This window comes from Castanea sativa, chromosome 8 (genome assembly GCF_040712315.1).
Source record: "Castanea sativa cultivar Marrone di Chiusa Pesio chromosome 8, ASM4071231v1".
In the NCBI taxonomy this organism is placed as follows: domain Eukaryota; kingdom Viridiplantae; phylum Streptophyta; class Magnoliopsida; order Fagales; family Fagaceae; genus Castanea; species Castanea sativa.
The window spans coordinates 38,831,503-38,855,098 of NC_134020.1; the positions used below are offsets into that span (position 1 = coordinate 38,831,503).

Here is a 23,596-nt window from a genome sequence, read left to right on the forward strand (position 1 = left end):
ACATTTTCACAACAAATCATAGGTGGTTAGTTATTACTGGTTCAAATTTGAACCTAACACTAAGATTACTTTTTTACCCCAACAATAACAACCAGTAACAACTTGCCACTTATAATTTGTTGAAAAAATGTTGTAGACATATCATTTTTTTTATAAAAATGGTCATGTGAGTTATAAAAATTTAAATAACAAATGAGGTAGACAACTTAAATTTCAGTTAAACTACACTTGAGTAAATGGTAAATTGCCTAAAAATATTTGGAGAGAACGTGGAATAGCATAGCCCAAGTGCCCAAATACCAGAACTGGTCACAACAACACAAAGCACTAAGCATTGCACACTGCACAGTACGCCCACCCAACCCAACCCAACCCAACCGAGGCCCATCAATTAATCATTCATCGTTGTTGCAAATTCCCTTTCCTTTGCGTGCTTCATCATCTTCTTCTTCTTCTTCATAATTTGATATTATTTCATTCAAGGCCGGCCTTTATCATCTGGAGCCGAAGAAAAAAACCTCCTATTTTGCCGCCCATTTTTTTCCCACTCTACTACTTCGCTCGCTATGCTTCAAAAATCAAAGGACATAATACAGTACTACCATCGCTAAAAAATCGGCGTTGGTGCACAGCACAGCACACGGCACGGTTCAACACTCATCCTTACAACTACACACCCCCTCTCTTTCAAGTCAACTCACTTCGATTTTCACTCTCCTCCACCCTCTTCATTTCTCTCTCTCTCTCTCTCTCGCTTCAATTCAACTGCTGCTTCTGGTAAAGTAGGTAAACCCCCTTTTTTTTCCCACTCAATTCTCTCTTTTCCTACTTCCACTTCACAAACCATAATTTAGTTTTCGATTTTCTATTTTTCACTTGCTGAAAGTGAAACCCTAGAATCTACTCTGCTCTCACTTCCTTTGTTTGTTTTTTGTTTGTTCTTTTTTTAAATTCAAATTTTCGCGCACAAACTTTGGTATGGTAGTAGGCTAGGGTTTACTTTGCACTCTCACTATGGAAGTGTTTTTCCTCACTTTTTCTCGCTTTCTGATCGGAAAGTGCTCTAGGTTTTGGGTTTTTACAAAATTAGTGTTGCTTTAAGTTTTTTGTTTGTTGTTTTTGGAATTTAATTACCGTAATTCCCTTGATTTTTTGTTTCCAGAAAAAGCGTGTTTGTTATTTGCTGATAGAACAGTGATTGTATTGTGGATTGTTTGGTAGAATGGCACCTGAACTATCTGCCCTAAAAATAGTTCAACTGTCCTTAACTTAGGCAGTGTTTGTTGCTATTAGACTTTTAGTGACTGAATTCACCTCGAGTAGCGAGTGAAGTAAACACCAAAATGGGAAATAAAATTTTCAACTCATATCTTGTGTTGGGTATGCTTATTTTATTGATAAAAAAAAAAAAAACCTATGATCTACTAGGCTTGGGCGAGGCGTTTTGAGTTGTGTATTAACAACTGCTGATAGTTATGCTTTCACATTCTTGTGCAGAGGCTGGATAACCTGCTGATTTCAGCATGTATATCAAGCAGGTAAATTATTCTCGGCTGGTCAGAGCAAAGGACTGACAATTAGATTTTTGAGATGTATATGTTTTTTGTAATGTCTGGGGTTTTTAAATTTAGGTTATAATCGAGGGGTTTAAGAGCTACAGAGAACAAGTCGCTACTGAGCCTTTCAGTCCGAAAGTTAACTGTGTTGGTAATGGTTTCCCTGTACTTGTTCAATATTGTTATTGATGATTCAGTGAGATTTTATTTTAAAGTTTGTGTGTGTTTATCACTGTTACAGTTTTTTTTTTGTTTTTTTGTTTTATATGAGAAATGTAATAATTTAGTCTTTGTTAAAAGTGATTATTATCAGTGTCTAAGTCGCTGAATTAAACTGCTTCTGAATATGTGTGATGTCTGATATAAACAATTAAGTGGTAAAGAAACTCTTCAAAGGCCAAGTTATTAGCATTGATTATCATTGGATGACAAAAGTCAGTGTTACCATTGAAGAAACTTTTCAAATGAAAGCTTCTTTCTAGAAACATTTTGAGTTCTTACCAGATTTATTTATCTAGTTAGTAGATGGTTTTTCATGCGAAGCAAGGAGTCTTAGAAAGACATTATAAAACATAGAGTAATTATTTTGTCCTCCCTTTTGAAATGTACTTTATTCATTTGCATCTTCTTTTAGTAGTATTAGATGCCTATCTAATGAAGTCTGTGTATTGCATTGTTTTATGTGTGATTGGAATATCAATAAATTCTTTTGTTTATTTGAACTATGTCCTCTGCAGTTGGTGCCAATGGATCTGGAAAAACAAACTTTTTTCATGGTGAGTACCTGATTTGGGTACTTTGTTTTTATCTGTTGACTGACGATTTTTTGTTGGAAGGAAACTGACAGTGAAATTTCCTTTTTGGTACTTAAAATGTGTATCTTTATAGCGATTCGATTTGTATTAAGTGATCTCTTCCAGAACCTGCGCAGTGAAGATAGGCATGCACTGCTCCATGTATGCTTCGCTACATTTTTTGTTCATTGTCTAGAAATCAAGTTGAGTTTATGTTTTAATGAATTCTATGTATCATTATTACGCAGGAAGGTGCTGGACACCAAGTATTATCTGCTTTTGTGGAGATTGTGTTTGACAATTCTGACAATCGTATTCCGGTAATGCTTTGTACCTAACTTTTTTTGATTGATATAACACTTCGTACCATAACCATTTTATTAGTATAGCAAAAAAAAAAAAATTTTTTTAGGGGAGGGGGTTAATGTTAAACCTTGATGTTGTTGTTGTTATTGTTGTTTTTTCCCCTTCTTTTTCGTACTTTTTGCTTGTTAGTACATGATAAACTGGTGCATTTGTTAGGCATAGTGTTGCTTTGTTGACTGGACTGCCAACTATTTTTTCTGAAAGCTGATCTCTCTTTTGTGATTTTATTTTTGCATCATTGAAGGGCATGCAAAGAAAAAACTTATAGTTAAGTAAAAAATATCAACAAATATATTAACAGAAAAAGTGTTGTTCTGTTTGATTTTATATAAGCCCATTTTAATGGAAGTTGGGATCTGATCTAATACAGTAAGCTCATTTCTATAATCCACTCCCCCCTTTTTCTGTGCTTTATCTTCGTAAATTATGTTGTGGCTTCAATAAATGAAGAAATAACCTACAGCTCTGATATAGATGGCAAAAAGATGAGTTTTAAATATTCAAGTAACTAGGGCTCTTGACTAATAATCTGAAATTTTAATTACCTATCATGCCATGCCAAAAAGCAGCATTGAATCTTTCTCTGTCCAGTACTGTTTTATATTATTTTGATGACATGTCCAGTATCTGTACACGAAAATTTTGCTTGTTTCGTATTCCAAGTTTTGTACATTATGTGAGTCAAATACCTTTTACCTATCAAAAAACAAAAAAAGGTGAGTCAGATATCTTGGCACATTATATCTCCTGATACATTTACCCTAATCCATGCAACACACCAGACCAGAGTACACTTGAAGTCCCCTAAGTGATGAGATAATTTACAAGGTTGTCTTGGGGAACAATTACAATTGCGGTTTTATAAGTTCCTTTTATCTCTTATCTTTAGTTTTAGTTATTAATGTGGACTATGTAAAACAGTGAAAGTAGCTCCTGTATACAAGAGCTTTCTATTTTTTCTCTTTCGAATACAATAACTTAAGCTATAGTTGTTTGTATCATGTGCCAATCAAAAAAAAAAAAATGGTAAAAAGATTTGTCTGTACAATTTAATATTACTTTGTATAGTTATAATCACTGCTACTCCTATTCGTTCTTTGTTTTTGCTAGAACACCCAGAACTGAGGGATGTTGGATGCTTGATTGTATGGGTTGTTTTTATTTTTTATTTTTTTTATCACTGTTTTAGTATGCTTCTCCACCACTTTTCAGGTTGATAAGGAGGAAGTGCGCTTGCGTCGAACAATTGGTTTGAAAAAAGATGAGTATTTCTTAGATGGAAAGCACATCACGTAAGTTTTAAATCTTGTTTGAAAAAGACCATATTCTATGTCATATATGATTATGTTCACTAGCGCCCTTTCTTTTAAATGATGTAGCCTAACATGGGTAACATGATTTGCAGTAAAACAGAAGTTATGAATTTATTGGAAAGTGCTGGGTTCTCTCGCTCAAATCCTTATTATGTTGTGCAGCAAGGAAAAGTAGGAGCATGATTTTTCTATTATTGAACTTTGTTGTTACCATTTCTTTCTGCTTTATGATTCATCGGACACACACTTATTCTCTTTTATTATCCCTCTTCGGGATATCCGGACTGTTACATAGATAGCATCATTGACATTGATGAAAGATGCTGAGCGACTGGATTTACTGAAAGAAATTGGTGGCACTCGAGTTTATGAGGAGAGACGACGTGAAAGTTTGAAAATTATGCAAGAAACGGGCAAGTCATTTTTTATTTCTCCATCCTTTTCTTTTCTTTTATGTATGCATGTATGTATGCAAGGATATATATCTGTTTTTTCACCTGTTAATCAGGAAATAAAAGAAAGCAAATAATTCAAGTTGTTCAGTACTTGGATGAGAGGTTAAAGGAACTGGATGAAGAGAAAGAGGAACTTAGAAAATATCAGCAGCTTGACAAGCAGCGGAAATCTCTAGAATATACTATTTATGACAAGGAAGTTCATGATGCTCGGCAGAAACTGGCAGAGGTCAGATAATTTAGATGTTTGGATGTATGAAGTTTGCATCATTTCTTTTTTCATAATCGGAAAGGAATATACTTTATTCTCCTCATCTTAATTAATAATGTGCTACTTCTTCAACTGCATATCCTAATAAGAATGTAATCAGAAAATGTATGTGTGTATATATATATAAATGAAGAATAAAGAATAGTCAAGTCCATTTTTTGTGGTTCGTTGTTTGTTATGTTGGTGAAGAATGTCCACCTTTTCAGACTAGCACAAAGCAAGAACATTGTCTCCTTAGAATTCTCTTTCCTTCTGAACAGGAGTATCAATATGGAAATAGAGCTTTTCAATAGGAAAAAATTACAGCAGCCTTAATATAAATATCACTATAGGATTTATGATTCTGTGGATTGTGACGGATTTTATTCTGCAATGAATCAACAAAGCAGTGAGTTGGAGGGGAATGTGTTACTTTCTTGCCATGGACACCAATGTTCTAATGTATTTTGGTGTGAAAGTTTTTCAGAAAATATATCTAATTCCTTACAATAAGACAAAAATTTAGATTTTGAGTCTCATAGCTTATAAAATTGAAAGTCAACATGGATGAGATAAGTCATAGTGTTGTGCATCCTCTACAGTGTATTATGTATTTTTGAATCAATAGAAGACATATTTTACTTAAGTATTGTGGTTACTAGGAAGTGAAAATGTATAGCTGTGGCCAAACTAACTTTTATTTTATTTTTGTATAGCTGTGGCTTTGAAGCTGAAGGTTATATAATTTTCACCTTGATTGCAGGTTGAAGAGGCACGAAATAAATATTCTGAAACATCAACGAAGATGTATAATAGTGTGCTGGATGCCCATGAAAAGGCTAAGGACTTGGAGGAGACATTGAAAGATCTCACAAAAGAAGTTCAAGGTTTAGTCAAGGAGAAAGAAGCTTTGGAAAACCGACGAACAGAAGCAATAACAAAGCACACAGAACTGGAGCTTGATGTAAAAGACTTACAAGAGAAGATCTATGGAAATAACCGAGCCAAGGTATTGTTATGGATAATGACAGTATATATCAGTTCATATATATATATATATATATATATTAATGAGAGTTACACCTTTTCAATGTTATATCACTTAATAACTTTTTATTAGATGAGTTTTTGACAAATCCACCATTGGATTACCAATATCTCCTTAATTCTTAATGCTTGCAAAATTTAAAGATGATTAGAGATCAATAATTATGTGTGTGTGTACGTGTGATAACAATTTTGCAAATGTTGATGCTAAACTTGCAAGTTGCATGCTTTAGGAGGACGCTACAAGACAGCTTGAGATTCTACAGAAAGAAATTCAAGACTCAATGGATGAGCTTGACAAAATACATCCGTTTTATGAGAATCAAGTCATAAAGGAAAAGGAGATAACAAAGGGGTATGTCTATGGCAGTTAGTTGATACTGCAATGATTTCTATATACATGCTCTTCATAATGTATGCCAACTTTCTAATTTTTTATATTTTTTCTTCATTGAGAATTTTATCTGTTATTTTATCTCAATAGATGTATATATGTATGTACATATGTATCTATGGTACATATGTATATATTAAGGCAATGTGCCTTCTGTTTGCAAAAGTTGGTCTGTTTGGCTTGGCTAATACCTTATAGCTGAAATAAATCTGTTTAGTTTCGCTTTTTTGTTTAAACCAACTGCAATTTTTTTGGATAGGCTTGGTTAATGCATTTTAGTAGGCAAACAGTGGCCTTAGATTAGTTGTGCTTAAAAGTCAGTAAAAAATTTGCTTTTGCCCTTTCATCCCTTTTATTTTATGTGATTCTTCTTTCTGTTCCTATGCTGTACTTCCTTTTTATTCCTCTGAACTCTGGTGTGGAAGTAATGTATATACTGATGTATCTATGCTTGTATATTTTATCAAATGTGCTCATCTAGCCAAAATGATTGAACTTATTGTGTGCTTTGGAGAAATTTCCTGTTGGTTGCTAAATTTTTTCCTAATTGCTGTTTCTCGTGTACATAGAATAATGGAGCGTGAAAAGCAGCTTAGCATTCTTTATCAGAAACAAGGTCGTGCTACCCAGTTTTCGAGTAAAGCTAATCGTGACAAATGGCTTCAAAGAGAAATTGATGATCTTCAAAAAGTGCTCTCTTCAAATTTGGTGCAGGTAAGTGTTGCTTTAGGAAAATAGAGTGCCATTTTGGATGCTACATCATAGTTTTTTCTAAATATTTTATATGGATAGAACATGAGGATCTTTTAATTTATCTTTCTTGGTGAAGAACTATTGAAGGAAAATTACACCGTCTTTGACACTTTGGTCATCTAAGGGCCCTTCTGTTGGAGAACTCTGTTATCCGAAAACAATTACTTTTCTTTTTCATTTTAATGGCAATGATGAATTTCATTGAAAGCATATAGAGTATGTTGATGTTGGAACAACGTAGCTGTAGAACCCCACAGATTGTTCATATTATCAAGCAAATGAAAATGTAAGTTAGATAAGGTAGCATATGGGCTTCTGTGAAGTCCTTGAAAGTAAGAGAAGACCTGTTTGCCATGATATACGTCACTTGCTTTCCAATCTGGGGACACAAGAATATGAAAAGATGAATTCCTTTTTTACCGTGTTATAATTTGTCTACACCATTCGAAGTTGTAATAACATTCTTTTCAACATGTATTACTCTTTCTTCTCTTTATTTCCGTCTTTGTAAGCTTCATTAAAGGATCTTCTGCCAGATTCATATACTCCATTTTCTCTGTCATAAAGTATTTCTTGCCGACCATGAAGCCATTTGAAGCTTGATTTCATGCCCTTTAATGGGGTTTGTATTGTTTCTGTTTTGTATCTTTTGGTGGCAGAGCTCTTGAATGTCATGGATCAGTAGCTATTTAACTCTTGTTCTTTATGATTGAGATTAATTTTGTTCAAGAATCTCTACTAAATGATGATGAAAGCCTTGTTTGAAGCTATTAACACCTTTGTCATGGTATAAAAATGATACAAGAGGTTGATAATCCATGCATTCAAGAGAGTTTATGAATGAATTTGTAATTTGAGATTTACAAGGCTATTTATAAGCCTAGGAGTTTCATGATGACATCACCCTCCTACAACTAAAACTCCTAATATTTAGCTAGCATTAGCGTATTTATAACTTGTGGAATTCCATTTGCAAGCTAACTAACTATAGCTACACATTTAACATATGCTGAAATTAATTGAAGCACATGGATTATCTGAGGCACCAAGTTGTTGAACGTAGGTGGTGTGAAGTTTGCACTTCATTTTCTGAGCCACCAAGTTGGCCTTGTGCTTGGGAGAGTTGATTTCATTGGCTCTATTGTGGGAATACCACCACCACCCCCTCACCTCCCCTGTGCCCCCTTTCTTTTTATTATTTATTATTTTTAATATTTGCCTCTAAATTTTGATTCCTGCATCTCCCTGATGTTGGCGGTCTCATTTATCTGACTTTTCTCCTTTCGTAAAACTTGTATGCTTAGTTGCTTTGAGAATGATGCTTGGTTTGGTTGAAGAAATCAAAACCACACATACATGGTCATAAGTTGACTTGTCTGTACTACCTTGCATCCAACTCTCAAACTATTGCATAGCCTTGTGTTTGAATTTTCCAGTTCCTTTATTCTCAACATTAATTAGTTTTATTGAAATGAAATTCTGTATAGTTTATAGGTCACTTTTATCTTTTATCTTTTTTTTTGGGTCTTATCTGTTATTTTTGGTAGCAGGAGGAAAAACTTCAGGAAGAAATTCGCCGGCTTAATGCTGAGTTGACAGAGTGGGATGCCTACATTGAGTCTCGCAGAACTGAAATTGCTACGTTAGAATCCCACATCTCCCAGTCACGTGAAGGGTTCAGTCATCATAAAACTGAGAGGGACAAGCTCCAAAATGAGCGGAAGTATGATCTTTGTGCTTTTGTTTTTGGTCAAGGTTATTGAAATACTCCAAGATGCTTAAAGTTTGGTTAACTGTGTAGGTACTTATGGAGCAAAGAAAGTGCACTTTCTTCTGATATCAATAAGCTGAGAATAGAAGTTGAGAAGGCAGAAAAGAGCCTTGATCATGCAACTCCTGGAGTGAGTAATCTCGTTTAAATTTGTTTTACTTTCTCAATTTTCTGAACATGGTTGTCAAAATGTGTAGGGAAACCTTCACATTGGTACTACTGGAGTTTGTGATTTATAAAAAATGACACAATCAAATGTGTATGTATTAGGCTTAAATTTTCTGTGTGTTGGTAGTTGCTCACAATTATTTTTTTTTTTATAAGTGCCAACAATTTTTTGTGGAGTGGTATAAATATGATATGATTCAACATGCATTTTACAAAGTTATGTTTCATGGTTATGTTGTGGTAGGCATGTAAACTTTGAAACTTGGATTTTATTCAATTCCCAGTACGCAATGTTAAAACGGGATGGAGTTTATCTAGTGAGAACATATCTTGTAGACAAGAGTTTGTGACAAGAGTTTTGTGATAAGTTATACTCAAACTATTGTAGACAAGTTATACTCAATTTTATTTTATTTTTTTTGATAAGTAAGTTACACTAAAAATATGCAAAATCAATGGTTTATATCAATAATGTCAAGATCCTATAGTTTTAATTCAGTTTTGGTTTATTTTTTTGAAAATATAAAAAAGCTCCAAAAAGCGCGCTTTGAGCTTTATGAAAAAGCGCAAAAAAGTGCACGTAAAGTGCGCTTCTTTGAACGAGCCTAGCTTTTGAGGCAAAAGTGCTGGAGCCTTGGGGCTTCGAACTTTTAGCTTAAGTGCGCTTTTAACAACATTGCAACGCTCACAAACACACATATTCAAAACCTTGTACAAATAAAAGCTAACCCAAATCCAATTATACCTAAATTAAACTCTCAATACCAACTAACTCACAAATAAGACACACATTTTGTAGTCCCAATACATCCAATGGTGCTTTCTCACTCAAACAATAGCCAAACTCTTTTCAAACATGTGGGTATCTTATAACCCCAAAAGAATTGTTTCTCTAAGAGTCTTCTCCTTTGCCCATGTGAGAGGACCACCTGGACCAAAGCCACCAAACTCTTCACAGTATTTCCTAATATATATATATAGGCTCTGACTTCTATTCCATGGTGAATGAGAAATGCTACATTTTTTTTTACTAGTAACCCAAATAGTATTTTGACAATGAATAGAATTTTTTATTTATTTTTGGAATCAATTTAATTTCCTACCAGGAGATTGAAATAAATATGGTTCATAAGATAAGGGCTGGGTTTCTAAAGTGAAAGGAAAAGTTATATAGAATTGCCATTAGATCAATGATGCTTTATTATTATTATTTTTTTTAATAGGTAATAAGACTTTTATTGAAAGAAATGAACATCGTGTAGTGGAATGAAAAATGATACAAAGTGTTTGGTTGGTAAGAAGTAAGACATTCCTAATACAAGTGTAGTGAAAATGAAAATGGTAAGTTATAGGTGTGAAAATAATAGATGAAATCATCTGTTTAAAGGTAGAGTGGCTCTATTGAGAAAGGGATGAGATAGAGTAGTTTAAGATGTTTTGGTTATGCGATGCGGAGAATGCTTAATGCTCTAGTGAGAAAGGCTGATCTAATTCAAGTTAAAGTAGCGAAGAAAGGTGGAGAAGGGCCTAGAACAATATGAATAGATGTATTGAACAAGGATGCAATATATATTTGGATAGAATAGAATGGAGAAAAAGGATGACCCTAATTTAATTGGAATTAAGGTTGACTTACGTGATCTTAGCCTTTATCTTAAAATATTATGAAATATAAATTTGTTTTTCCCTTCACAAATATGTACAAAAATCACAAAGGTGATATGTGATACTAGAATTCTATCTTAAGCTTATTGTTGTTTGAGACATCAGAACTTTGGATGCAATTGGTGACAAAAGCTTTCAAAATATTTTTTTAGTTAAATTTTAATAACTAAAAGAAAATATAAATGCTAATAGCATATTTATCTATTAATTTGTTGTGTTTCCGTATGTATCAACATTTCATCATAAATGTGGCTTAGAGGCTTTACATCTTGTATATTCCTCAATGGATTAATCATGAGCCTCTTTTTATTTATTTATTTATTTTTATAGTTATGTTTTCTCTCTCTTATAATTGCCTCTCTCTTAATAGTTGGTTTTGCCACAAATTTTATGACAATAACATAGTTGTTTCGTTATGACAGATCTACCTTCTCAATTTTTTATTCCATTGTGTAATACGCAGGATGTGAGGAGAGGGCTGAAATCTGTTAGGTCCATCTGCAAAGAGTATAACATTCGTGGGGTGTATGGTCCGGTCATTGAGTTGCTTGATTGTGATGAAAAGTTTTTTACCGCTGTTGAAGTTACTGCTGGAAACAGGTAAATATGATTTCTTTTTGGGGACTCTTAATTCTTGGAGCTGCATGTTATTGCAATGTTTTTGCCTGGTAACCAGTAAAAATATCTAGTAGTTTTTGGACCTTCCATGTTGTGTGTGTTCGATAGTGAAAAAGAAGAAGAAGGTATTTGACATCTGTTTTTGTCTGAACAGCTTATTTCATGTGGTGGTCGAAAATGATGAAATATCAACCAGGATAATTAAACAACTTAATTCATCGATGGGTGGAAGAGTTACTTTTATACCTCTGAACAGGGTGAGGGCTCCCCATGTGTCTTATCCACAGAGTTCTGATGTGGTACCCCTATTGAAGAGACTAAAGTTTTCTCCCAATTATCATGCAGCATTTGCACAGGTTTGTATCTGCCATGGGTTCTTTTCCTTGTTAGAAACACATTTTGTATCCCTGCATGGTTTATGATGCTAGATTAGTAATTTCCCTGATAGATTCCTAAAATTTTTATTTTTAACTTCTTTGGTTTTACCATATGGTGAACCAATAATTTAGTAATTAATGCGCTATTTTTACTGTAGGGGATTATTTTTTTGTGTAGTTCCTTTTTTTGTAACTGTCATCTTGAATTTGAAGTATTCATAATAGAGCTCAGTTACATACACAAGAAGCGTCAAAGGTGGTTTTAAACCTTAAGTGGATGTTGGGAGGCCAGTGAACTGGACAATTTTGAGTGCATAGAAGCAACTTAATGGTTTATTGTTGAAATGGAAGATGTAAAATGGTTAATATGTGTGTGTGAAATTCCACTTTATTACTTTAAACACAAGTATTCAATTGGCAGGAGAGAGAGAGAGAGAGAGAGAGAGAGAGAGATTTATCATTTATGATAGTAACTAAGAGATTTGATCAAGTGTACAGTGAAAGATGATGGTGGCCCGTGGTCTTTGTTTGGTATATTATTGTTATACTTATAGAAAGGGTGAAAGATACTAAGAAATTTTATTGGCTTTACATCTTTTAAAAGATTTTGCTAAAGGAGTAAACTTCTTTCAAGTAAATTTAAAATTGTTGGTAGGGTAGCCGTTGTATTGCTTCAAAAAGAGTACAAATGTGAGAAGGCTTACTGTAAGATCTATTTAAAATTATATTGCACTGTAGGGTTGTGACTGTTTATATTATTATCTTGACTCCTGTTGGATGTCCTTTGGCGTTGCTTTTAATCTTTTATATATTCCCTTGTACCTAGGTTTTTGCTAGGACAGTGATTTGCAGAGATTTGGATGTGGCCACCAGGGTTGCTCGCACTGATGGTCTGGACTGCATAACTTTGGAAGGTTGGCATAGAAGTGCTCTGTATTAATTGTTTCAGAAACTTTGGTCAGCCTCTGATGGCTTCACACAATTTGATATTTATCTTATAACAGGTGATCAAGTAAGCAAGAAAGGGGGTATGACCGGTGGGTTTTATGATTACAGGCGCTCGAAATTGAAGTTTATGAATATAGTTGTGCAGAATACAAAATCTATCAACATGAAGGAAAAAGAACTGGAGGAAGTTAGAAATATGCTTCAAGATATCCTTTTGACATACGCTTTTATCTTTAGCTGCATTGGTTCCATTCCTGTTTTTGTATGTCTTTTCCTAACACATATACACATAAAAAGAGCTTGTTGCATAGCTATGTACTTCATACAAGTTTTGATGTATTCCAGTGCATTATTGATGTTAGAATAATAGTTAAATAATTGAATTCACAATTTCCTAATAACTTAGGAATTTGGAACAAGTGGTAATATATCATGGTATCAGAGAGGTGGTCCTGTGTTTGAACCTTGTCACCGCTCTACCTTATTTTGGAAAAAAAAATTTCCTGTCCCACTTATTAAGGGGAAGTATTAGCCCACATGTGAGGGGGAGTGTTAGAATAATGGTTAAAAGCTTAAATTCACCATTTCCTAACAATTTAAACTTACGAGACAAGTGATAATTTATTTATAATGTTGGTTTTTATATAGAGATCTCATTGTTTATCACGATGGCTGAATAACAGTAATGTTTCACGAGAAGTTTCTACAAGAAGAATATTGATGGAGCTTATTGTGTAGCATATTTTACTTGTGACATCTTATTCAGAAAATGTTGCTAGAAAAATCAAAGCTCTCAAATTGTAAGGTTCAAATAAATTAAGGACAACGTTTTCCTTCAAACTCATCCCACCCACTATGTGGCGATTTATAAGACTAACCATGTGTATTGTTTAAACAAGTCACACGATTTATTCAAAAAGTCATGTGACTTAAAGTACACGTAGGTGGTCTCTTTAACCGCCATGTAATGGCTGTGAGGTAAACTTTTTCCTTAGGTAAAAATAGACCATTAATAGATGGCAGTCTCCAAAGTAGGTGCTATTCCTCATTATGAACGGTTTCCTGTGTTCTACGCCTTTTGTTTTTGCTTAGCTAGTCTTACAGATCGACCAGAAGATTACAGAACTTGTTTCTGAGCAGCAGAAAATTGACGCCAAGCGGACTCATGACAAGTCAGAATTAGAACAGCTTAAACAGGACATTACAAATGCTAATAAGCAGAAACAATTGATCTCTAAAGCTCTTGAAAAGAAGGTATTTTACCTTTTGATTATTTTGTGTCTTGCCTTGGCTAACATTCTCTATTAGTGGTTTTTTTTTTCTTGGCTTAAATACACTTTTGGTTCAAAAAATATAGCCCATGTGCGATTTTAGTCCTTGGAGTTTGAAGTGATCACTTTTAGTTCTTTAAATGATGTGGCCAAACTATAAATTGACACGTCATCACTCCATTAGACATATTAGGGATGAAAAGTGACCGATTTAAGTTTGTTTGGGACTAAAATTGATCACTTTAAGTTTTTTAGGGACAAAAAGTGATTTTTTAAAGTTTATTAAGGACTAGAAGTGATCACTTTAAACTATAGGGACTAAAATTGCTCATTAGCTATAATTTAGGGACCAACAGCGTGTTTTGGCCTTGCTTTGATATGTTTCTGTTTTGTCCACTCAGATTCTTGTCAATTGTTTGTAGGAGAAGTCACTTGCAGATGTACGGACTCAGATTGATCAGCTTAGAGCCAGTATGACAATGAAGCGGGCTGAAATGGGCACAGACCTTATTGATCACTTGACACCAGAGGAAAAAGAGCTTTTATCACGATTGAACCCTGAAATTGCAGATCTTAAAGAGAAGCTTATTGCTTGCAAGACAGATCGTATTGAGGTTTGAGAAATGCATTTTGAATTTGTTTTTCTTTTTCCCCACTGCTGGGCAGCTTTATTGTTGTTGAAATATATCATTAATTTTGAATTTAAGTACTTATGTATATGATTTTCAATTATTAGACTGAAACAAGAAAAGCGGAGCTTGAGACCAATCTGACGACTAACCTTAAGAGGCGAAGGCAAGAGTTGGAGGCCATAATATTGTCTGCAGAGACTGAAACTTTGCCTGGTGAAGCTGAATTGAAGAGGCAGGAATTGAGTGATGCTAAATTATTGGTTGTCGATGTCACGGAGCAGCTTAAAAGTGAGGGCTTCGAATTTCATTCAACACATTTGTATTTTGCAGTTTAAAGTATGGTTCCATGTTTTGACTGCAATTGTCTCCTTAGGAGTTTCTGACCGTATGGATGACCTTACAAAGCAACTCAGGATGCAAAAAGATGAAAAGAATAAGTTAAAGGTACTTCTGCTGGTTGTTGTTGGTTAAGGGGTCGAGGTTATAATTTCTCTCTTTCTGCTGCTGAGATCACCACTTTTTGATGCAGAGTTTGGAGGATGAGTATGAGAGGACACTTCAGGATGAAGCCAAAGAATTAGAGCAGCTATTAAGTAAAAGAAATATGCTTCTTGCTAAACAAGAAGAGTACTCAAAGAAAATCCGGGAATTGGGTCCATTATCATCAGATGCTTTTGAAATGTATTACCTCTTTTTTTTTCCTGGCTGGATCTTTTCAATTTTGTCTCAGATTTGAAGTTTGCTTTGTGTCTAATGTTTTCTGAATGATATTCATGTCTAGAGTTTTTTTTTTTGATAAGTAACATAGAAAATATATTGAAAGAAACAGCCCCGTACATAGGAAATGTACAAAAGAGGCAAAAACATCAAGAAACCAAAGTATAAAAATCAAGCAACACAGGAAGGGAAATACAAGAAAAAGAAGGTAAAACCAAACACCATTCAAGAAGAGTAAAAAAGGGAATTGGTTTAGAAAAGTACTTGATAAAAATCAGGGAATTGGTCTATTGTCATCAGATGCTTTTGAAATATGTACTTCTGTATTTGTTCTTTTTCATTTTTTCATTTTTCCTGCTGGATGTTATTACTTTCCTTAAGTTTGAAGTTTCTGGTCTTTAATGTTTTCTGATAGATGTTATCAATGTCTGGGTCTATATTTTTTTCATACTTTATGTCTCAAATTTTATCACAGTATATTTCTTAACTGTACTTGTATTTTCTTAATTTTCAATAACTCTTTATATTGAAAATGATAATGACAGGTATAAACGGAGGAGCATCAAAGAATTGCACAAGATGCTACAGAGGTGCAATGAACAACTTCAACAGTTCAGCCATGTAAACAAGAAAGCACTTGACCAGTACGTAAATTTTACAGAGCAGCGAGAAGAACTCCAGAAAAGGCAAGCTGAACTGGATGCAGGTGATGAGGTATTATTCTGGAATTTCTATACACAAATCTCTTAAATATAACATTTTGTTTTAAATATGAACTTAAGATATGCTTTTCTGAAATTCTGCAGAAAATTAGAGAACTTATATCTGTTTTAGATCAGCGCAAGGATGAATCAATAGAACGTACTTTTAAAGGTGTTGCTAGGCATTTCCGAGAAGTCTTTTCTGAACTTGTGCAAGGTGGCCATGGCCATTTGGTTATGATGAAGAAAAAGGTTTGTTAGTATCTTTCATCTCTTCCAGCTTTTGTGTTAACCCTGTCACTATTTTAGTGAATCTCTGGAGGAAAAAAAATCATTTCTTGGTCTCACTTGCTTTCTGATTTTCAGACTCACAAGCTTGAACTTGATTGTTTATTTGATTGAGCTCCATTGGCCATCGGAGATAATAAAAAATAAATAAAAATCTGTAACCATTGAAAGTTGTTTTAAAAGAGCCTGTGCTTTTGGCTCACCTTAATTCAGCCTTAAACAATAAATTTAGAAGGTAAGTAAGCTTATATGGTTATACCTGTTATTCACTGTCTTGATGTTCAGTTTGAGAATGATTTGTGGGCAATGACTTTTTTAACATTTCTGTCTGTACTTGAAATAGTTTATTCAGTATTTTAACAAGGTTAGCTTTGTAACATCCTTCTCTTTTGATCCTGGCTTCTAGATCATTGTATTATTATATAAAATGGTGTATCTGACTGCAATGTGTGTGTTTGACTCTTTACGATAGTACACCAGTCCATAACTTTTTGTAGAATTAATATTTTATAAATCCGACCTTAGATTCGATATCTTAGTTGCTCTTAATATGTATGCTGAATTTTGTGTTAATTGGATTTTATTTACTGTATAATCCACAAACTCATGTTTTGAATATAATTTTAAAGTTAAGAAGGCTTGAAATTTAAACATTTTATGATGAAATAGTTAATTGGTCTCCGATCATCTTGATATTCTACAAGCATGGAGGGTGTAAGGACATAATGTAATCCAACGGTTTTAAAATCTCTTTTCAATGAAAAGTTATGGAGCGGTGTAACATCTCATAGAGTTAAACCCGGTGTACCTAACCTCATATATATATATATAATCAGACCTGTTGAAGTTTCAGGGCTTCGTATTAATTTAGGGAAATCTGAGTTGGTACCTGTTGGAGGGGTACCCAATTTGGAGGCTTTGGTGGGTTTGTTGGGGTGTGGACAGTCTTCTCTGCCCTTGAAATATTTGGGCCTTCCTTTAGGTGCAAAATTCAAGGACTTATCTGTTTGGAACCCTATTCTTGAGAGAATGGAGAGGAGATTAGCAGGTTGGAAGAGAATGTATTTATCTAAAGGAGGTAAGGTGACACTCATTAAAAGCTCACTCTCGTCCTTACCTACATATTTCCTTTCCCTTCTTCCTTTACCGGGTAAGGTGGCTAAGCGTATGGAGAAGTTACAGAGAGATTTTTTGTGGGATGGGATTGGTGGTGAACCTAAATTTCATTTAGTTCATTGGGCCAAGGTTTGTAGGCCTTTGCAGGATGGGGGGTTGGGTATAAGACAGTTGAGTAATTTTAATTCTGTCTTATTAGGTAAATGGTTGTGGAGGTATGGTACCGAGACTGATGCTTTATGGAGGAGGGTTATAGAGGCAAAATATGGGAACATGTGGGGTGGTTGGTGTACGAAGAAGGTGACAAGTCCTTATGGGGTCAGCTTGTGGAGATATATTAGAAGTGGTTGGTTGACCTTCTCTAAACTTCTTGTTTATGATGTGGGGGATGGTACTAGAATAAAATTTTGGAAGCATGTGTGGTGTGGGGATTGTACTCTCCAAGAGGCCTTTCCGGAGCTATATTGTCTTAGTAGGTCCAAGGACTCCTCAGTGGCTGAAGTTATGGGTTGGTTTGCTGGGAGGTTTCATTGGAATGTGCAATTTCGTCGTCCACCACAAGATTGGGAAGAGGAAGCTTTTGACCGGTTCATGGGGCTAGTCTATTCCTCGTCACCGAGAGGGTTTGGTCCAGATAAGGTTTGTTGGAAGTCTACAAGGAATACAAGTTTTGAGGTTAGAAGTTATTACAGTTCCTTCTACCCTAATAATCTTGTTTCCTTTCCATGGAAAATGATATGGCAATCGAAGGCGCCTCCAAGGGTAGCCTTCTTTTCTTGGTCTGCTTCCTTAGGTAAGATCTTAACAACAGACAACTTTCGTAAAAGACGAGTGATAGTTCTTGACTGGTGCTTTATGTGTAAGAGGTGTGGGGAGTCGGTGGGTCATCTTCTACTTCATTGCACCATAGCTTGAGAGTTGTGGTCTTTGGTTTTCTGTTTGTTTGGCATTCAGTGGGTTATGCCTCGTACTGTTATTGAGGTGTTTGAGGCTTGGCAAGGAAAGTTTGCGCGACATCGTCACATTGATGTTTGGAGATTAGTACCTCACTGCTTGATTTGGTGCATTTGGCGAGAAAGGAATGCTAGAAGTTTTGAGGGCTGTGAATGATCTTTGCTGGAGATTAAGTCATTTTTCTTACACAGTTTTTGAATGGAGTGTGGTTTTTTCTCATTTTTCTTGTTCTTCCTTTTCTATTTTTCTTGACCGTTGTTCTTTTGTTTCTTGATTTTTGTACCCATAGTACATCCCCAATGTACTCGTCTTGGCTTTTTCTTTATTATTTTTAATAATATTCTTACGTTATTTATCAAAAAAAAAATTGTTACTTCTCCATTTTATTATCTTTTGTGAGTTTCAGAAAGGTGACAATAAAAAAAAAAAATTCAGAAAGGAGTCTGAAATATTCTGTCCTCTAGTTGGCCTAAACTGACCACTGACCCTCAAATTATATGAAGAAATCATAAAAAGAATCTTCTCGAGTTGATTGTTACTATTTTTCAAATGTTTTCATTATATTATCTTGTTATTGTGTGTTTGAGAAAGGAGTCTGAAATTTCGTATCTGTTTTTTTTTTTTTTTTTTTAAGTCTTAAACCCTGAAAATGTATGAAGTAATCATGAAAAAATCTTTTAGGAGTTGACTGTGCCACAAGAATTATAGCTTGTTTGAATTATGTTCCACCCTGATTTTTACTTCCCTTTGTCCTGCTAGAAATATAAGAAAGTATTTTGTTGCAGACTTATCACTAGTTCTTTGACATCTTTTGGAGAAAGATAAGAATATAAAGGGAACCTTGTTTTGTTTGGTCTACTCAATTTTCCTCTATTTTTTATAAATAAAATAAAATAAAAGGAGGGACTTCCTTAAGTTATTATTATCGAATGTGCTTCCTTATCCTTTTTTCCTTGCTTAAATTTTAGCTTTATTTTGGTGATTTTAAACAGTGTTTCCTTCCTTTTAAATATTTGTTAGCATGTCAAAGTAACTGTCTTATCCTTGCCAAAATATTATCTAATGCTTTTAATGTTCATGATGTTGATTATGTAAAATTAGTGATTCTCTATCTCCCTCTGGTTCTCTTTTCTTTCTTTTTTTTTTTTTTTTTGGGGGGGGGGGGGGGGGTTGGACATTGGGGGTGGTTCAAATTCAGGAAAGATCCATTGGGAATTTTAGAATTTGGATATCCTTTTTAAAAACATGTCTTGCTCTTCATAAGCTTGTCAATATCTTGAATTATTATTATTATTATTAAATAAGTTTTGGTTCATTTCTTCAGGATGGTGATCAGGGCGATGACGATCTTGATGACGATGGACCTCGTGAAGCAGATTTGGAGGGAAGGGTGGAGAAATACATTGGTGTGAAAGTGAAGGCATGTATCTTCTTATGTGAGACTTGGAAGGGGCAAGGGTAGAATGGCAGAGTCAGGATTATCCCTTAAAAAAAAAAAAAAAAAATTTGGGTGGTTCCCACTGGGGGAATTGTTGTGGAAGTAACTACTAGTGCAACTCCAATTTTATAAACATTAATTAAAAAAAAAGTGGATAAAAATTAATTAATTATCATCAAACACTTAATTTTTTAGTGAATGTGAAGAACAAAATATGTTTTAAGCCTATTAATACTTCATTTACCCCAAGTATTTCTCATGTTCATAAAGTAGTAATTAGATCACAAGAAAATAGAAAAATCACTACTTAAAGACCTGCTATGAAGGAAAACAATAAGATAATATTATAATATACTATCGAAAGGATGTAAAAAGAAAAAATGATTGATGAAAAAGGAAATAAATCAAATGATTGAAATAGGATTGTAGGAAGTAAGCTGTTGACTTGTGTTTGGTGGTAGTAACGTGACAGTACAGCTAGAATGATTTCTGCTAAATTTTGTTTATCTATAAATTTGGAATGCACCCATATATATTATTTTTTGCAGTGTTTGGATTTTGGAAGTTAACGCGATTGAAACTAAAAGTGAAATTAACACTACTGAAACAAAGAGTCATTGACTTGTATGAGGGGGGAGTCTGTTTTCTTTGTTGGATTGAGGGGATAATTGAAAAGACCACTTTTTTTTTTTTTTTTTGAGGTTGGGGGTGGGGGGGGGGGGGGTTGTTAAATGTTGAAAAAGGGATCTCTCTTTTCCGCCATTGCTTTTTGCAGTTGCCGGGCTTTAGAACCTCAGCTGGCAGCATCTTCCATTTCATTTTAGCCATTACATTTTAAATTTAACAATGATCCAAATTGGCTTCTGGTGTGGCAGGTTTCTTTTACTGGGCAAGGGGAGACACAATCCATGAAGCAGTTGTCTGGGGGTCAGAAAACTGTTGTTGCCCTGACGCTTATTTTTGCCATACAGCGATGTGATCCTGCTCCCTTTTACCTTTTTGATGAGATAGATGCAGCATTGGATCCTCAGTACAGAACTGCTGTTGGAAGTATCCTTTGTTATGTTAGCTATATGCCTCTTATCAGATTTAATCATTCAATCCTTGGTTTTTCATGTTCAATTTGTTTTTTTAGTTGGTCTGGAGTAGCATATAAACCTTTCATGGGGAATTGAGAGCCTCCTTTGTCGCGAATACTCCTCAGTACCAACTAGCTTAAGCTTCTTTGTGTCTAATGGCTTATCATAGATGCTTAGCTTTATATGTTAGTGCCCATAGAATCAGATTGATGCACAAGCTGTGTCAAAACTTTAGGCATTTTTTATATTGTTTTTTTACAATGTACTTAAAGAAGAAAACTTGTTGGGATGACTTCAGCAAAGAGGTAACCAGTGTTGATAGCTGAAGCTTCATTTAAGAGTCTTAACAAATTGAAGATGAAATTGGAAACAAATAATGGCTGTTGTGGCATTTAATTAAGTTCAATAATATTTTTAATAACTGCAGTTTTCCTTGATGAATCAGAATGTAAAGTCATAATGTTTAGGGTAGCCTAGTGCTAGCAAGGGTTCGAGTTGCTCAATTCAGGTGGCTGCATGTGTTACATTGGGGCTTTATATAATAACAGTTGGCTTTGAGTAACCACCAACTTGCTCATATTATTTATATTATTATTTTTTCTTATTAGTAAGTTGCATATGCACCTGGTGGGTTTTGAACTCATAAGTCATGATCTCACTCTTCACCTTTCTCTTAAAAGAGAAGAACCATTTGAGCTAGAGCTCATTGGCAACTTGATACTTGGTCCAAAACTGTGAAGCAACATCTAGTGAATAATTAAATTATATCAATGGATATATTTAAGTAACTTTTTTTTTCCCAAAATGGTTGACTAGGTCTGATATAGTTTGCATGGTTTTTTCCTAAAATGGATTTGATTCAGATGTAGCTTGAAACCAAACAGTCCTGCCCTACGTAGTGTACTTTAGGGGAGCTATTTTGTTCAAGAGGGCCTAAATGGGCTTCACATGGTGACGATGAGATCATAATTTCGTTAATAATAATGCACTTTTGATTCCTTGTATTTTATGGGCAAAATTGACTTCCAGTTTCTACCATTATAAACAAGAAAAATGGTTAGTTACATGGCTATGAACCCTATATGCTTGCTTATTCCAGTAAGTGGCTCTTGTCACTATATATTGCTTTTGTCAATCCATTTGCATAATGACATTGTCTTGCATATATTAGGGAAACTCAATACCAATTGTTGCGTACTCCTTAGGCCTTCTGTTTTCAGTTTGGTTTTAGCTAATCACTTAGTCATTGGAAGCTATTGTGTTTGATCCTTAAATCAGCTGTTTGGTAGATATGATACGTCGCCTGGCAGACATGGCAAATACTCAATTTATAACAACGACGTTTCGGCCAGAGCTTGTGAAAGTTGCTGACAAGATATATGGGGTGACACATAAAAATAGAGTGAGCCGTGTCAATGTTGTCTCTAAAGAAGACGCACTAGAATTTATTGAGCAGGACCAATCTCACAACTAAGGTCTGGACCATTTCATAAGTTTTGCCTAAAAATATTGCATATCAATGATTTAAGAGAGGATGACTGTGACCAAGAATTACAATTTTACATTTAAGAGAATTATTTACACTGCTATGTCTAGTGGTGTTGACCTTTCCTTCGGACATGGCAATGACTACTATAGTGATTTTTCAAGCTCAGTGTAGCATACATCAGCTGCCTGGCCGTGTCCCCATCACCCAATCATTAATTATGTTTGTTTGTGGCTCACAATATAGTATTTGCATGTTCATAGGTGAAACAAAATACCATTATTGATCCATGTTTGGCTTAAAATACTTTTTTTGTTGCTGCCATGTAGGGGACAAACGCTGGGCAGATTGGATTGCTTTGGGCGCTCAACTTGGTATGATATATATATGTTTGCTTGTGGAGCCTCAAGACCGTATAGAAGCTCTTAAACTTGGTATGATATATGTTTGCCTGGAGCCACAAGACTGTATAGAAGCCAAACAACTCATCTAAATCATGTTGTACCCATCTTTTCTAGTATTATGTTGTAGATTTTATGGAATGAATTTAGAAGCGGGAGCAACAGATTGAAATGTTGTAGATTTTTTACTAACTAGTCAGACCTGTGTGTTTCGCGTAATAATATTTTTAGGGTAGTCTCTTTAAATATATTTTATGCAATTTCGACTAATCTAATAAATAGTAATGTATTTCATAATCATATTTTCATTTATTATAGGGACAATCACAAATGTAATATATATAATTTGTCATACCAAAATGAATACAATACAATATTTTTCAAGAATTCAAACGGTAAATTAGTGAAAATTTTAATTTTTTAATATAAGTTATTTATAACATTTTGTGTATCATTAAAAAGTATATAAAAATTTGAAATTATTATTAAAGTTTTAAACAAAAATTTTCAAATCCAATTTTTTATACTGCACAATGAAAAATACGAAGAAACATATCTAAAAAATTAATAAAACATGACAAAGCTATAATTCAAAATAAAAAAGAAATGAAAAAATAAAATTCACATTGAAGTCAAACTCCTTTTTTCAAATATGTAATACATATCAAATGTGATGTGATCAACCTAAATATTCAATGCACGATAAAATTCAAAATTTTTAATAAAGTTGTGAAGAAATGCAATAGAAATATGTTGTTTTCATGTAAAAGTGCTGGATATAGCCTTATACATAACAATTGTAATTTTTTTTTCCTTGATAATAATGAAATTATATATAATAAAACCAGAAGTACAGTTCCAAAGGAGAAAAAAGTAAAGAATTTTTTTTGTTGAAAAAAGAAGCGTTGTGTTGATACTGTCATAATTTAATTTAACAGTTAATTTAATATGTAAAAAATAAATAAATAATTTTAAAACACAAAATTGAATTTATTTTCTTGAAAATCTCAAAGAATACACTAATGAGATAAGAATAAA

General features: G+C 34.1%; 1 protein-coding gene across 2 annotated transcripts; it reads left to right on the forward strand.

Moving 5' to 3' along the window:
- The first annotated feature begins 428 nt into the window (after positions 1–428).
- Positions 429–22,806, forward strand: LOC142607260 (structural maintenance of chromosomes protein 3). 2 transcript variants are annotated; one of them, XM_075778688.1, is made up of 30 exons: positions 429–786; positions 1,498–1,538; positions 1,632–1,707; positions 2,294–2,332; positions 2,445–2,512; positions 2,599–2,670; positions 3,929–4,008; positions 4,122–4,200; positions 4,325–4,442; positions 4,538–4,713; positions 5,498–5,743; positions 6,015–6,136; positions 6,745–6,889; positions 8,476–8,651; positions 8,730–8,829; positions 10,996–11,132; positions 11,305–11,506; positions 12,354–12,441; positions 12,532–12,681; positions 13,578–13,729; positions 14,169–14,360; positions 14,483–14,666; positions 14,752–14,822; positions 14,908–15,059; positions 15,641–15,809; positions 15,902–16,048; positions 19,479–19,574; positions 20,468–20,642; positions 21,961–22,146; positions 22,487–22,806. In XM_075778688.1, exons 2-29 carry the CDS (start codon positions 1,524–1,526, stop codon positions 22,143–22,145), a joined length of 3,612 nt encoding a protein of 1,203 aa, XP_075634803.1. In that variant the 5' UTR covers positions 429–786; positions 1,498–1,523; the 3' UTR covers position 22,146; positions 22,487–22,806. The 2 variants fall into 2 exon arrangements, with proteins under 2 accessions (XP_075634803.1, XP_075634804.1); XM_075778689.1 differs by having other exon boundaries at positions 8,479–8,651.
- The last annotated feature ends 790 nt before the right edge of the window (positions 22,807–23,596 follow it).